Below are 16,986 nucleotides of genomic sequence, written 5' to 3'. Positions count from 1 at the left end.
AAAGATTCAAAAAAAATTAAAATTAAAAATTAAAGAAGGAAGAACTGAATAAAGAAATAAAGAAGGGTGAATATGAGTTAAGACCATTTTATCTAATTCATATTTCACCAAATTCATTCTTATCTATATTTATATAGATTAATTGTAATTCAATTCATTCTAGCTCAATTTATTTTCAGTTCATCCAAATTTAATCTAATCCATTCATTTGTCACTTCTAATTCACACTAATTTCTCTATCTTGCGTTGATGTTTAATTTTTATCCGTAAATTTTGTGACTTTATAATTTTTATCCTTTAATTCTTTAAATTATAATATCATATCCACAATAAAAAATTTGAGCTTAATTTTTTTAAAGTAAGTTAAGCAGACAACTTGATAGAGTTTAAATGGATTAATAGACTTAATTGAAAAAAAATATATACTACATTGGTGCCAATGCCACATAGAAAATCAAAGTAAGACATAGATGTTTAACATAATAAAGATAAATATAACTTTTTCTGAATGTACAAAAATAAAAAATATATCTCTAAAATTCGATAAAAAATAGAAAAATATATTAAAAAGATATAACGAACAATAAATATAACTCTTTTTATTTTCAATAATTTGGTCAAATGAGCTGAAAATCAAAAGTCAGTTAGGACATTTGAAACCCAATTGATTTGTTGACTTTCAGTCAACACAAAGAAAAACCCTTTTCTCCTTCCTCTCCTCTGTATTAAACTCCCTCAAAATTTCCGTCTGCCCCAAAATTTTTCATTTTCCCACTCTCCCTTCCCTCCATTCTCTCTCTCTCTCTCTAGCTTTCTCTCTCTAAATTTCTCTCTCATCTAGAAAGCCATTTCTGTGTCTCATGATGGACGGAGCTCAACAGTACAATCCTCGAACAGTGGAAGAAGTGTTTAGAGATTTTAAGGGTCGAAGAGCTGCACTTGTTAAAGCCCTCACTACTGGTAAAAGAAGGAAAAAAAACTTAAAATTCACGATTTTGATAATTGATATGGAACCCCTTTTTGATTTTTCGATTTTTATTTGTGGGTTTGTTCTTGATTTTTTGTTTTTGTTTTTGGGTGCTGTGTTAAATTTATTGTTGTTGTTTCATACAAGTATATGGATTTGACTCAAATTCACAATTTTGCAGTGTATATGTAACCCCTTTTTGTTTGTTTCGATTTTTATTTGTGGGTTTGTTTTTTATTTTTGTTTTTGTTTTTGTTTTTGTGTGCTGAGCTAATTTTTTTTGTTGTTTCATGCAAGTATATGGATTTAATTTAATCTTTTCTTATGTGGGTTCTTGCAGATGTTGAAGACTTTTATCAACAATGTGACCCAGGTAAAAAAAAACATCTTGTTTTTGTTATTATCATATATATTTTTTCAGAACAAAATTATACTTGGATGTTGTAGAGTCGTTTTTTTCAATGCCTTAATTGATAAAAGAATTACTACATGTTTACTTTTTGGAGAAACCGCTTTGGAATGTTGTTGGTTTTATTGTTCATATCAGCTGCAGTGTTTTGCTGGTTTTTTAAGATAGTTGGGTAAAGGGTGCAGTTTCTCTACCCTCCCTAGACATGTGGATCGTTATTATCAATGGCACTTCTAGTGATTACATTTTGAAAAACAGAAAGATTTTTTATAAGAGCAATGGTTTTTTAAATGAGTCATTTTTCTTGGGTGAAAATGTTTAGAAAATACTTTGTTTTTTCTGCTAAAAATTATTACAGTCCCAATTGATTCAACAAATGGATTATTGGAGCTATCGGCCTAGTAGTTTAGGATTTACTTTTTTAGCCATATGAATCCTTTTGGGAGCGGTATCAGACCCCATTTTTAGGATTACACTGGGTTAGTTGTTGGGTGAAGGGTGTAGTTGTTGCTTGTATGCTTCAAATAATTAATTTAGACTATTCTTCCTATTATTGCATTTTACTGACCAGTTATGGGATAGTCATATTATCCAAGTTTTCTAGATTTACTTTAATGTTTCGCCTTGCTACCTCATGTTTTTTTGGTGTGTGTGTGTGTTGAAAGTTGAGACTATTGCACGTAACACGAAAGCTTCTTTCTGTAAGTGCACTGTATACCTTCAAACATTTGTAATGTCTTCTGTTTAATAGTGTCACAGTCTTGCATACCTTCCTGATTTTTACTTCAAGCCCCATGGACCTAGTCACATTTGTGCGTTTTCGCTTTAAAAACATCGGCTAGAGCTGGATATTTGTCGAGAGAACATATGTACTTGTATCATAAATGCATCAAACGCTAGAGCTGAGCTGTTTTTAAACCTGGTCCCGGAATGTTTACATTTTCACATGTAATGCATGTTTAGTCACTTCCATATTTCGAATAGTTCTTGCTAAACTTGGGTTAAGATTTATCGTGGATGTGCGAATTTTGATACTAAACTACCTCAGAAGCTGATCCACATCATTCTTTAATTGTGCAACACAAATATCTCACAGATCTACGAAGCAACCCCTACGTTCTGCAAGTTCACTAAGAATCATCTTAGCAATATGTTGTATAAAGGTAGATAGCTCTCTTTTGGTCCCTTTTTTGTGATGGTGTTTTCGTGGACAACTTGTGCAAACTGTGCCCATTTTACCTGTTACCTGCTATCTCCTATCAACATTGGTACTGTGTATATTTGCTTATTGAGACTTAGGTTAATGGGAAAAAATCACCTAGAGCTTTTATCCCTGTTGGGACTTGAATCTTAATCTCTAAGATTTGCACCCACTTCATTAACCATGAGGCTGGACGCTTTGGGTTCAACTTTCTCTTATGGCCTTGACACTGGGATTCTCTCTCTCTTTCTCTCTCTCTCTCTCTCTCTCTCTCTTTTGGATGAAGTAGATTTTATATATGTCATCAAACAGAGGCAGAAATTACAAAAGAAGAGTACAAAGAGAAGATTAATTCAACTTCAATACAAAAGAGATTCATAGCTTGTTTGGCCAAGCTTTTGTGAAGTGAAAAGTGCTTTATCAAAATTTAATAAATGGTTATTTAAGGGAGTTTGGCCAAACTTCTAAGTAAAAAATAATTGGTCCACGATGAAAACACCTTTAAAATTCAGGTCTGGGTGGAAGCTCTGGCGAGACTTGTAACCAGTGGACAAAGAGAGAAGAAGTCCTTGGTCCAAAGGACTGTAGAGAAATCCTATCTTATGGATGGGGGTAGGGGGCTTTGATGGTCCAAAGGTCCAAAGTTGATGGCTTTACCAACTTGCCATGAACTCCAACTTTCATAAATATCCCTTCAATTGAATGGCATGACCCTGAATTAGTCCAAAAATCAAAAGAAACATGATCCAGAGATTTGCTTCAATTGAACAATGTAGAAACAAATGGTTGATGCTCTCTGAGTTCTTTTGGCACATAAAACACTTATTTTACCAGTTGGATACTTTTTTTTGCTGAGATTGACACTATGACCCGTAGTTTCGTATGCCTTGCTCCCCCTCTCTATTAAACATGATAAAGGTTATCACTTCTCTTATTGGAGTGTTATGAGGACTTAGTTATTTTTTTAAGTCATTGCTAAAGACCTATCCTGGTTATAGTTGCATCCATATCTCCATGTAACTATTTTCCAAGGTTACCTTCTACAGTTTCTTTCAATATTTTCAAATTTTCAGATGCTTTCTTGTCATTGCACCATGCGTTGCATTACACTCTTGTGGTTTATACATAACTCAGTCTGAAGCTGAAACTATTTTTTTATTCCCAATCAATTGCAGAGAAGGAGAACCTCTGCCTTTATGGATTTCCCAGTGAAAGTTGGGAAGTCAATTTACCAGCTGAAGAAGTGCCCCCAGAGCTTCCTGAGCCTGCTTTGGGCATAAACTTTGCCCGAGATGGCATGCAAGAAAAGGACTGGCTCTCCTTGGTTGCAGTGCATAGTGACGCGTGGTTACTTTCTGTTGCCTTTTATTTTGGTGCTAGATTTGGGTTTGATAGAGCTGATAGGTATGTTTCTGTTTTTAAAAAAAATCTCTTTGGCTCAAATGAAGCCTTATCTTTCCTAAGTTTTGTTGTCAGTTAGTGTCCGGGCAAAGTTCTTAATGTTACATACTAAAAGATGATTTTCTATATCTATCTCAAAACTTATTAATGTACTTTTCATGCCTTGAATATTTCTCTGTTGTTTTGTCTGATATGATGTATGAGTATGTGGCACTGATAAACATAATGGTGCGAGTATGTGGCTTGTTAGCTTATGTTACATACATTTATCTTGTAGCTTTCATGCCTTGGATATTTCTCTGTTGTTTCGTCTGATATGATGTATTAGTATGTGGCACTGAACACAATGGTGCGAGTATGTGGCTTGTTAGCTTATGTTACACACATTTATCTCGTAGCTAGTTCATTTCCTATCTCTTCTCTACTACTTTCATGTTATGGTGTTAAACTGATGCAATTTATTGTTTCTATTGATTAATCTTTAGATTGGGGTCCTGTTTTGTTTTTCAGCTTTAAGGTGTAGGATATCTGCCGACTCCTGTCATTTACTTAATTATTCCTTATTCTTGCAACTGTAACAGCAAGACTGTACTTCTTGGGTTTGAACTATTGAGTGGGAGTGACTGAGTGAGATCAAGAACTTTCATTTCTAAAAATTAGCTTATTCATACTGTCTAAGCATCTATTTTTTATTGAGTTGCAGGAGAAGATTGTTCAGTATGATAAATGATCTCCCGACAATTTTTGAGGTTGTATCTGGGACAGCCAAGAAACAAACAAAAGACAAATCATCAATGTCAAATCACAGCAGCACCAAGTCTAAGTCAAACTCAAAGGTAGTTTGTTTTTTTGGATTGAATGCATTAGTGGAACATATTCTTCATAAGCTCACTGCAATGAAGTGATTACGGAACAATTTCTAGCATTAATCTTTTATATTTGGATTTATTCCTTATGTGGACTTGCCAATCCTCCCCTCATTAGTTAGCTTTTGGGGTGTGAGTTAGGTCTCCTCTCAAACTAAGTTCCATGTGGCTCATCACCACAATCCATGGGTCAATTTTCGAGATTCACTATGTGCAACATTATATGGTAACTAAAGCCCACAACTAGCTTTTTTTTTGTACGTGTTTCTAAACTTCTTTTTGTATGTGTCTCTAAGTTGGAGTTTTGTATGGTTATTGTTTTTGTAAATAATAGTTGTTTGGTTGGTTGCATGTACTTTTAGTAAGAAACATGAAAGAAACATGAAACGGGATTTAAATATGAAACATAATTTGATGGGGTCATAGTCTCTATTTATTTTGGCCTTTTTTATTCTAAATTGCTCTTCACTTCAATGGAGTGTGGCCCTGTTGCTCTTTTTTTGCTTCACGCTTCCCTAAACATTGCCATGGCTAGACTGCATAAAGTTATGCTTCACTTTGAGAGAGTCAAGGGTATAATAATTGATCAATTTTCTAAAGTTGTCACCATTTTTAGGTTTGGTAAAATCAGTGTTCAGGGAAGCTTGAAGTGGAAAAAAGTGACAAGGTCTCGCTTCACACTTTAAGCGAAGCGTGATGCAAAGCGTTCGCTTCATTGAAGTGAAGCGTAAGTGAAAAGAAAAAAGCCCAAATAAATAAAGACAATATATATAAGCAAAATTTCAAATTAAAAACCCTAGATACGTGAAAATCCTAGAGGAGAAGCAAACCAATAGTCAAACTAAATTGGGTCTCTTTAAATAAAAGGTCGCGACTCTTTTCCCCCCCTTTAATTGACCTTTTAAGACAAAAAAAAAATAAGCTCCGCTTCTTTTGTTTTGCGCATCCTCATGCTTTAGCCTTTGAAGTGACCGCTTCTCTTCACCTCTATCGCTTCTAGTCTGCGAAGCGTGACTGTCTCGATTTACCAAAAATGTAGCCATCATATTAAATGTTGATATCTATGAGTGCATATGCCTTACAACAACAATATGTCATTGATTGAAAATTAGGTTGAGTAGTAGTTGAGGATGATGGTAATTTGTTACAAATGCAAATAGTCCTAAACTAACCTATATATTTCTTGAAGTTTAGGCTATTTTTTTGGCGTTGAGCCTAAGAACACTTGCGCCTCAAGGTTACACCTTCATGACAAGGACTCACCAGTTTTTCAAAGATGCATGGAGAGTCCTTGTCAGGAAGGCCTAGTGTTTTGGAAAGTAAGAAGTAGAAAGAAGTGATGAGGGTTCATTTCACTGAAGCATGCAGCAAAACACATGGTTTTTTTCCAACTAAAGCGCAGTTTGATAAAAAATATTGAATTTGCATAGATAAATAACCAAGAACTCAATAGAAATGACATATTAAGCAACAACATACAAAATGAAATTTCACTAGTGGGGTCTGTGGAGAGTAGAGTGCACGTAAATCTTACCACTACCTTGTGAAGGTAGAGAGGTTGTTCTTGGAAGGTCCTCAACTCGAGTACAACAATCAGAGTAAGTATGAAAAGGAAGAATAATAAGAGCAAAAAATATAGCAATTATTATGTAATCAGTAACTACAACAAAATAATGTAATAATTCAAACATCATAAAGTAGATGCTGGTAAAAAGCAAAAAACAAGACACTACAAGAATAAAGCTACTACTACAATAGACACCACTAAGCCTAAACCCTTCGGGAAGTAAGAGAACACTCTACTACCTATTAACTTTCTACCTTAATCCTCGACCTCTACACCTTCTTATCTAATGGTCATGTCCTCGGTAAGCTGGAGTCGTGCCATGACCTGTCTAATAATCTCTTCCCAGTATTTTTTCGGTCTACCTCTTCTGTTGAAGCGAACGCTTTTGGATCTCACCTCGCTTTAGAGCTAAAGGATTAACCCTCACCTCGTTTCATGTTTCAAGCATTGTAGTGAGTGCTTTTAGTAACATTGCATAGACCTAACCTTGAGGCGTGAGGTTGATTTTCTTGAGCCCAATGCTGAAAAATAGCCCAAACCCTAAGAAATATATATGTTAAGCTTAGATCTATTTCCATTTATAACATCATCCTCGATTGCTACTCAACTTAGTTTTCAATCAATGACATTTTGTTGTTGTAAGGCATATGCACTCATAGATATCAATATTAAATGCAGTGGTTGTATTTTTGGTAATATTTTATCCAACCTGAAGATGCTGACAACTTTAGAACATTGATTGATCATTATACCCTTAGCCCTATCGAAGTGAAGCTCGACTTCATGAAGTCTAGCTGTGGTATTGAGTTTTTCGAGTTCTTCGGTGAAAGCATAGGTGCAACGGGACAAGTATGAAGAAGGCAGTTGACGGTGTGGGGTTTGGTTTACTTCCACTTGTGAGCTTAGAGACGTACATCCAAAAAGAAGCTAGTTGCAAGCTTTGGTTGTCATAAATACTTAGATGATGGGGGTCACAAAACAGTTAATCTTGTAAATTAACCCATGGTGATAGGCCACATAGAACTTAGTTCAAGGGGGAGATGGTTGGGGGTTCAAACAAAGTCCTATACTGGTAGTTAAAATGATTGAGAAGCTACATATAAGGTGTATAATCTCATAATAGTGTGAGGTTTATTGAGGAAAATTGTGCGGGCTCAGCTCAAAGCAATCAATATTCCATCATATCAAGAGGATTTTGTTTTAGCTCAATAACTAGTGTGAGAGCAAAACACATCTCACCAATTTTGGGCCCCCAAATTAAATAGCCTATGCTCCATATGTCAACCCTTGGGCGTGAGGTCGGATGTTGAGGAATGTAAAAGTCTCATATCAGTGGTTAATGAGATGAGTTGTCTTTTTATAAGACTTGACCAATCTTCCTTCTTTTGAGCTAGCTTTTGGGGTTGAGTTAAGTTCAAAATTCATTTTCTTTACATGGTATCACAGTCGAGGCCATCCCAATTTATGATCTACTGATGTTGTTGTGCCTCCATATTAAATTGTTATGGGCATGTCGGGTGTTAAGTCTCACATTGATAGAATGAGGAAATTTGGACTCCTTTAATGGACTTGGGTACGGGTGGCATTTGGCCGGGTTATAATGGGTCAAGACCCAACCCAACCCAAATTTGCTTCAATCAAAATGGGTTATAGAACGGATCAAGACCCAACCCAATTCAATTTTTACTAAGTTTTACTTCTTTTATTTGTTCTTTTACAAGATTTCAATACCTAATAATTTTTTTAATTATTATGGTTATATATAACATATTATTATTTTTTTAAAAAAAATAAAATATTTTGACAAGATTTCTCGTGTCAATTTGGGTTACATATCAACCCAATTTTTAATGGGTTGAAATGAGTTAAGCTAATATTGAGCCACCCAAACTTAAACGGGTTGAGTTAGATTTTGCCACCTCTAGACTTAGGCAATCCTTTCCTCATGAGCTAGCATATGGGGTTGAATTAGGTCATCCATTTCTTTACATGTTACAAATGGTATACTTAGATTTTTTTAATTTTTTTGTATTTTGATAAAGGTAACTTGTATTATAAACAAAAGAATACACAAAGAATATTCTAGTAATCAGCCCGAGGTTAAAGAAGAAAGAAATCTCCTATGGAACTAATAAGTAATCTAAAATATGAGGAATACGAGAATAGGCCTCTCACTGAAGACAATTCCCACCAGACCTCCTCTCGTGCTTCGCTGTTATTTGGGGCGTAAACTCCAGACATGTGCCAGCTGAAGTCAAGTAATTTCCTCGCGATTTTGCAAGTGATGCAATATGTACTAATGTCACAATCTTCCCCCCTCCCAAACCCTGTTGTCCCACAAAAGAATGATTCCTCCTATTGTACCACTTGCTTCATTGAGCATATTTTACCCATTTGTTAGCCCATAAGTCTCTTACTATGTTCTTTACATCCCCCTGTAACTTAGTTTCCTGAAAACAAAATACATCAGTCTTCCAATTGTGTATGATACTTTTGATCACCGCCCTCTTCCTAGCATCATTGAGGCTCCTCACACTCCATGAGACAATGTTAATCTTCATGAGAAGGATCGATATTGCATCTCCCGTACTTCTTGTGCCATAACTAAAAATATTTGTTCCAGATTCTTTAATTCCTTTGAACCTTTCGAGTTAGGAGTCATCAACATCAGAGCCTTTGTTACTTCACTGGAGCTTTGCCTTTTCCCATCTATCTTCATAAACAGGTTCTCTGCATTTTCCTGACACCCATGGAAGTGAATCCTGAATTCTTTTCCCAAATTAATGATGTTCTGCTAAGCCCATTGAGGTACTGTAGAATCAGATGTTGGCTCGATATTTTCTGTCAATTCAGCGGAATTCAATGGAATGGCTTCCTTAACATTCAAGGCTCCCACTTCTTTGTTTCCTTGCTTTGCATGTTGATCTAACTCTAATTTACTGTCCACATGGATGATTGACATAGCATCATCATCCCTTGGTGTCACATCCTGTAGCTCTTGATCAAGACCTTTTCCGTCGAGTTGTAAATCCACTGGTGGAGGTTCAAAAAGGCTTTCTCCTCTGATATGTTGAAGGATCTGAGCTCCTTTAGTTTGGTTTGCTAGTATTTCATCAACAAAAGGATTAGATGGGCCTTTTGCGTTTTTTTCCTCCCCTTCATTAACGCTGATTGGGCCACAAGGTCATGGCCCAAAATTTCCCTCTTATACTCATTAAATCTGCCCACACGTGCTTCCACTCATACAACAGGGCCCACACATCCCTCACGTGACCCCCACATGTTTGGCCAGCTTTATAATTCTTCATCTCCTTTTACCTTCAATCTGGCCCATTTTAGATGATTCTGGACCTCTGTTTCCTCCTCCGTTTGTATCCATCCACCACAAAGATCTCCGATCTCTTGAAGGATCTTTTGAGACCAGAACTGGAGTGGAAGACCTACCAGTCTGATCCAAACTTCCTTCAGACTTTCCTAGATGGAGTTTGAGGATGGCATCCACCAGTCTAGTTGGAATTTGTGAGATTTCTAGAAACATTTCTCCCTTCAGGTACATGGTCTGCAGCTGGTTGTGTCCTATCTCACATATGTTAATGCCATGGTGGTTTTTCCAGGAGCTATTTGCCCATCGACGAATCTCAGAAAGATGTACATTCGGTATCTCCTTTGATAAGATTCCTACCACACTCCTATCCAGTAGTTCATTCTGAGCTTTTCCAGCATCTTCAGAAATAATTAGGGATATTCCTTTCCTGTTTACCCTAGCAGCATTCATTTCTCTGGTAGACTATTTATAATTTTTTTTGATGACAAGAGAAGTCTGCAGCCGCTACTCCTCGGGTGAGCACAGGGTAACACCCCCGCTTCTATGCCATAGCTTGCAGGCTTGGTGCGACGAGCTCGACCCAGAAGACAAACCCTTTGCTTTCGCTGGCTAGGGGTTTCGACTTGAGACTTCCAACATGGAAGTCCCAAGCCCAAACCACTGGGCCTCCCCGAAGGGTTTTGGTAGACCATTTATTATTCTTGGATGTCCTTATTGTTTTGACATTTATGAAATTGGTTATTTTAGCAGCAATATCCAACCACCCTGAATTAAATGTCCATTTTGGTATGATAATAACTGCTTTCCTTGCACATTAATGATACTGAAGTAACAACCAAATTTGTTGAAGTTTCTCGATCAGAAAAACTCAGAGTACTGATCGTGGAATCTCCATCTCCTGACAGAGTTCCACTTCGTTTTCAACTCTTTCTTCAGAGTGTGTACTATCCACTCCCATCATTTTTTGACTAAAGCTCGCCCTTGTTGTCATGTTTCAACCTCTTTCCCCACCAATTTGTTGGCCCTTGAGACCTTCCTTGTGATGTCAAAAGATTTAAAACCTATTGCAAAATTAATGACAGAACCAGCCATGACGAAAATCGAAGCAAGGAGTGAGATTGAAGAAAGGTGAGAGAACTCCGATGATTCTTGAATCGTGGGTGTGAATCTCTTCGGCATGTTACCTCTCAACTTCAGCATTGTGATTGTACCCTGCAGTATCTGATACCTTATCTTTCTTATGTAAAATAGCATCCTTTGGGTCTAATAAGGGATGTCAATGACATCACAAATTTCCTTTGGGTCTTTGAGATGTGGCTGGATGTTTTAATGGATTAAATGCACTTTCTTCAATTATGTTCTAGGTTTTTTCTGGCCTTGATCTCACTGGTACATAGGTTGTATAGTCTTTCAACTTATGAACCAAATTTTATTAGTTTTTCCAACCAACGCTAATGGAGATTAAGTAGGCTAACTTAACCCACTTAGTCCTTGAAGATTTATGGGTTATTCCTAATTAAGTCATCCTGAAACTTTTGCTATTCAGGTTTATTGTGGCATTTGACACTTGTTAGTTTTATTGTGTCAATATTATTCTGTAAAAATTGCAAGTGAACTTACCATTTCTAATTTTAACCTCATATGATCTCATCGCAGGTGACACAACGTGGTTCTGAATCTCAGATCAAGTATTCAAGACCACAACCAAAAGATGAGGATGAAGATGGTTTGGATGAAGATGACGAGCAAGGAGAAACACTATGTGGGGCTTGTGGTGAAAACTATGCATCTGATGAATTCTGGATCTGCTGTGACATCTGTGAGATATGGTTCCATGGGAAGTGTGTTAAAATCACTCCTGCCAGGGCTGAGCATATCAAGCAGTACAAGTGCCCATCTTGCACCAGCAGCAAGAGAACACGCCCTTGATTGCACCTACGTTATTGGGATTCACCCTTTGTGAAATCATTAAATTGTTAATGCGGTATGAGGAATGGATTTCTTATGGGAAGCTCTTTGATGCTATATGTTCTATTCTACATTACAAATATTTATTATCTAGTTGCAAGAATGTTGTCTAGTTTGTTTTTCTAGTATGTCGTGCTGTGAATGATGTAGGTTGCCAATCTGAATTAGTCGTGTAGGTTGAAGTTGTTGTGTCATGACTGTTCAAATCTCAAGTAGTTGTCTCTGTACTGTTAAGGGAAGCCATTTTTCTCAGTTATGTGGTGTTAAGGAGATATTGTTCTTCCCCAAATTTGTTTTGTCAACCTTTTGTTTCCTGTTGATGTTACTTTGCCTGCATGAATGGTTCAATAAAATTGATGAAAATGGCCTGCAATTTATATGTTCCCTCTCTACCACACTTGCTCGATCCTTTCTGAAGCAACAGTGATATATACAAGGAAGTCTGGTGCATAAAGCATCCTGTGTTTACGTGGGGTTCAGGAAAAAGACTGTATGCAAAGGGGTGTTGTGTAGTTGGTATGTCTTGATATCCTTCAAGTAATAAGTCTACTTATCAGTATTTGATTAAGCTGTTGGCTATATTTTTTTATTTTTTTTGGTTTCGTATTCAATGTCCCGTATTTATTTTTGAAGTCCAACTAATCTAGATTTACACCTAAAAGTCCCACTTTGGAGGGTAAGCCCGCCCCTGAGAATGAAGTTGGAAGAATCTCTGTTGCCGTATCCGATGTGCTAGCGCAGTCAGAAGAATGGGTCAAGTGGGAATTCATTGATTCATTTCAGTTTCCGAAGTAAGTTCGCCATAGAAGCACCTAAGCATAAGGTGACTCTATAGACTCGAAATAAGACTTCTAATTAAGAATGAAGTACTTGTCATTTTACCATAAAATTTTCATGTGATGTTGGATATATTTTATGATTACTTTGCAAACAAATTTTGCTCTTTTTGTTTTCTTAGAAGGAAAATATATCGCTCGTTTTGTAAGGAACTATAATAAATAATGTCACATAAAATTGAACGGAGAGAGCATGTATTATTCGTGCTGATATTATAATATGATGATCAAATAAAAATGGAATTATTTGGTGAAAAGATTTTTATTGGGAGATAAACACTAATGAAAAAGATGCACTAATGAAAAAATGCCCTTTTCCAGGCTCTTCGCCCAAAGTCTTTTAAAAAATTCAAGGTTTAAATTAGAAATGCAAAAATTATCCCAATTATCTAGCATACACCAAACACATGTTTTATATTCTATACAAAGCATATCCTATTTTTAAACTTGACAAGCTAAGAAAGTCTCGTTGAAAGCAGGAACTCACAAATGAATCATACATCTTCCAATATTGTTAATCATAAATTAACACCGGAATTGCTATGTCTGGTACGTAGCATAGTTGGAATAGGACTAGTGTACTTTTCTTTTCTTTTTTCTCATGGAAGGGGAGAGTCTCCCTCATTTATGCTTTCATAGTTGAATTGTACCGGGAGGAGTCCTCTCACAGGTTTAATGCTTTCTAGTTATAGTTAGTATCTTCTCTGTATCGGGGATGAGTTAGCCGACCTTTAATAGGTTAGCCGACTTATGAACCACCATAGGATCGGAGGTAAGGTTTATGTCCCCCTCCTTGTATTTTTACTTTGATTATTTATGTTAAGGCTTGGGGGTGTTGCTTAACCCCTGACTGTGCACGAGAGGTGGGAGCCTCGTGTAGGGTCTGTTCCCATAAAAAAAAAAAAAAAAAAAAAAAAAAAAAAAAAAAAAAAAAAAAAAAAGTTAAAATAATTTAACATCTAATCCTAAAATTATTATCACTTATCCCATCGAAAATAATCCCGAGAACCAAAATAATCCAACTCCCATCATTTAGATTTCTTTTTCCTCATATTTTGTAATTGAAAGGGTAGATTTTGTTAGGAGCCATCAACCAGTGACCAAACCTCTGACCAACGGTTGTTGTCTCTTCATGAAAGACAAAGACAATTACATTTTGTGCTGATGTACTCTTAAAAAAACTCAAAAGATTTTTATTTTGGAGCTCGATTAATTTAAATTTATATCAAAAAGTTTCATTTTAAGAGTAAAAATATTTTTTACTGAAAGTAATCTTATATTTTCAGAATTCGATCCCGAAACATCTGATTTAAAATGAAATAATACTTTTCACCTCATCACAATTTTTAGCGGAGATCCTCCTCCGAGACTTGATTGATTTGAATTCACATTGAAATGTGCACTCTCTCTTAAAAGCAATTACAATAATGAGTTTCAACTTAACACCTCTAATTAAGAAAATCTTTGATGATAGTCTCAAATCTCAGTATATAGTATTACTATATAATTGCACTCTTCACCAACAAACAAGTGATAATATTGTCTTTAATATTATCTTTTAAGTTAGACAATTTGCAGTTCTTAGAATTTAATAGTATTTATACTTTTTGACTATCATTTTTTAATTTGTTACTCATAAGCAATTCAAGTATTTTTTTATGATTTTTTTTTTTTGAAACTTAGGCTGATTTATTTATAACCTTTCCCACCACAACACCTTTCTAGGCTTTCAGCCAACCATTTGACATAAAAAGTGGCTATCTTCCAAATCCATTTGACATAAAAGTGGCTTAGAAAAAGGTCATGGTATTGGGTCCCAAAACAAGAGCCTAAAGAAACCACTTCCCTAATTGCTACATAAAACAGTTACTACTTCACATAATCACATGTATCATTTATATTCAGAGGACCACTTTTTTGTTGTTTTTGTTGGTTGTTGATAAAAGAGCATTGACAAAAAAGAAACAAAAACAAAACATATTTAGCTTGAAAAGGAGAGAAAACAACAAGGCCAAAAATGTTCCATAATGTAATGATCTTCTACTCTTTCCAAAATGGATGATTATTCATAGTTATTATCTGACACCAAAAAATAGTTCAATCTAATGCGTTATTTGTATCTTAATTGATCCGGATTCGACACCAAAAAATAGTTCAACCTAATGCGTTATTTGTATCCTAATTGATACTGACTCGACATGATAAGTTTATTGATTTTTACTTGATAACCGAACATTTTTATCTGTAAATATTGTATATATGATTTCATCGGTAAATCGATTATTCCAATAAATAGATATGTGAAGATTTAGCAAGAGGCCAATCCTCAATTTCCTCTTTCAAGCAACTTCATTTTCATAATTTTACACCAAAAGTTTTCTATCTTTCACAATTAGAACATCTTATATATAGATAGAGAGGATAGTAGTTGAACAAGTAAGAACACTTGAAATACAAAAAAAAAAAGAAAATTGGCATAACATTGCTACTACATTTTTTACAAAATTTACATTAGGCTAGGTAAAAGATGAGAAAAATAAAACTTCAAAAGGATTCAAGATATAAAACATCTTCTCCATCTACCCTTTTCTTTAGGTTTAAACCTTTGCTATCCAGTGAATGCATTTACTGGCCGACTAATCTGGATTCGTGCCATATAAACACTGGCCAGACTAATTCAGATTCGCCGTGAGTTTGGAAGGGCTCCATCTTCCCTCTTTGGTTTCTGTGCTCAATGTCAATGCAAGATTTCATCAAACAAAGCTTTCTTGATTCTTGGTGGATAGTTTCTTGAGGAACTCATAAGTAGTGATCATAGTTATTGCAGACATGGACATTGATGCCCATCTTAGACCTAATCCTCTATAACAAGCACTAAATCCACCTTCCTTCACTAAATTCCTCACTGTCTGTAAAACTGTTGGTGTTCTCCTACCACTACTACTACTACTACTACGACAATCATCATCTAATACTTGTAATCTTGTTTTGACAGTGTCAAGTGGCATTGTCACTAATGCAGACACCCCACTAGCCATGGCTGCACTCAACCCTTGAACTGTTACCATTGCCTTCCCATCTGGCCGATAACCACCCTCATCGTCTTTTTTGCAACAATAGCAACCAATTGAACCCCAAATCAATCTGTGAGCAATAGAGTATGAACCCCACCACACTGCATTTGAAGGTGCATAAGTCAGTATTGAAATACCAAATCCTCTATACAATCCCCTCAAACCATCACCACAAACAATCTTCCTAAACGCATCGATCCCACCGTTATAACACTTCAATCCAACAACACCACAGCTAGAATTTCCACTTCCTTGAACCATCAACCTCTGACTCACAACATCAATTGGTGTCCACACCAATTGAGCTGCCATGGACGCGCTGAGCCCTGCAGCAGCATTGGCAATAGCCGAGGACGATGCTTCAGAGAATCCCAACTGAATAGTTGCAGTTCCAACACTACTTTTGGTCACTTCAAGTGCCCCCATGTAAAGTGCTCTAGCAGGAATAGTCCCTGTAAGAGAAGTACCAAATCCTCTGTAAAATCCTCTATACCCTTCACTCCTCAACATAGATCCTGCCATTTTTAGACATGGAATTCGAGTACTCATAACTTGCTGCCTAGTTTTCAACACTACTATTGGATAAAGTGCACCTGACACACCAGAAAAAAGCGCAGCACCCAAGAAAAAAAACTTAGATTTGTCAAGCATCTCCCAATTTATATCTGCAGGAAGATGTATTTTTGAAGCTGAATCATCCTCCTCCATACTCACACTCATTTTCCACCACTTCCCAAATCAGCCAAAAAAAATTAATCTTAATCTCAAATCCACTAACTATAAACTCCCTTCAAATCAAATATCCCCAAATTACCACCCAATTTCTACAAGCAAGAAAAGACAAACAAATCTGCCATGAACATAAAATCAAGAAAAGATCAAGGAAACAAAAAACAGAAAAAAAACAAAAACAAAAACCGACCCTTATACTAACTTACTGAGATCTCAAATGGGTCAAGCTCAGATCAATAAAAAATCTACACATACATACAGAATTACAATGTATACACTATATATATAAATACTATATAATTTTTTCTGTTTACTTTTTCTGTTTGTAGATGCAAGATTTGAGAGCTAAAACTGAATCAGCATACAGGGAAATTCAACCCCATCAAAGAATTTTTGAGAAGTGAGAAAAAGCTTCGATCTTTTATAGTGACAGTGAAGAGATGGGTGGCGGAAGGACAATGGAGAAATGAAAGAAAAAGGAAAAGAGGGTTACGGATTTTATGAAACTGAGGGTTTTATTTTCGGAATATGGACACGTGTCAGTCAACATCTGAAAATAATTTACCATATCCCTCACACTCCACACTCCTTTCATGAGTTATCTCGGTAAATACTTTACAAATTTATTGTGGATAAGTAT

General features: G+C 35.9%; 2 protein-coding genes across 2 annotated transcripts; one reads left to right on the top strand and one right to left on the bottom strand.

The window, feature by feature from the left end:
* The first annotated feature begins 735 nt into the window (after positions 1 to 735).
* Positions 736 to 12,024, top strand: LOC129882088 (PHD finger protein ALFIN-LIKE 4-like). Its single transcript, XM_055956239.1, has 5 exons — positions 736 to 960; positions 1,308 to 1,340; positions 3,753 to 3,981; positions 4,682 to 4,814; positions 11,393 to 12,024. Exons 1-5 carry the CDS (start codon positions 861 to 863, stop codon positions 11,663 to 11,665), a joined length of 768 nt encoding a protein of 255 aa, XP_055812214.1. The 5' UTR covers positions 736 to 860; the 3' UTR covers positions 11,666 to 12,024.
* Positions 12,025 to 14,968: 2,944 nt separating this feature from the next.
* LOC129882078 (uncharacterized) lies at positions 14,969 to 16,817 on the bottom strand. Its single transcript, XM_055956227.1, has one exon. It carries the CDS (start codon positions 16,332 to 16,334, stop codon positions 15,294 to 15,296), a length of 1,041 nt encoding a protein of 346 aa, XP_055812202.1. The 5' UTR covers positions 16,335 to 16,817; the 3' UTR covers positions 14,969 to 15,293.
* Between the last annotated feature and the right edge of the window lie 169 nt (positions 16,818 to 16,986).

The sequence above is a fragment of the Solanum dulcamara genome, chromosome 1 (assembly GCF_947179165.1).
Source record: "Solanum dulcamara chromosome 1, daSolDulc1.2, whole genome shotgun sequence".
Classification (NCBI taxonomy): Eukaryota; Viridiplantae; Streptophyta; class Magnoliopsida; order Solanales; family Solanaceae; genus Solanum; species Solanum dulcamara.
The sequence above is the reverse complement of the archived record's forward strand: the minus strand, read 5'-3'. Positions and strand labels throughout refer to the sequence as shown.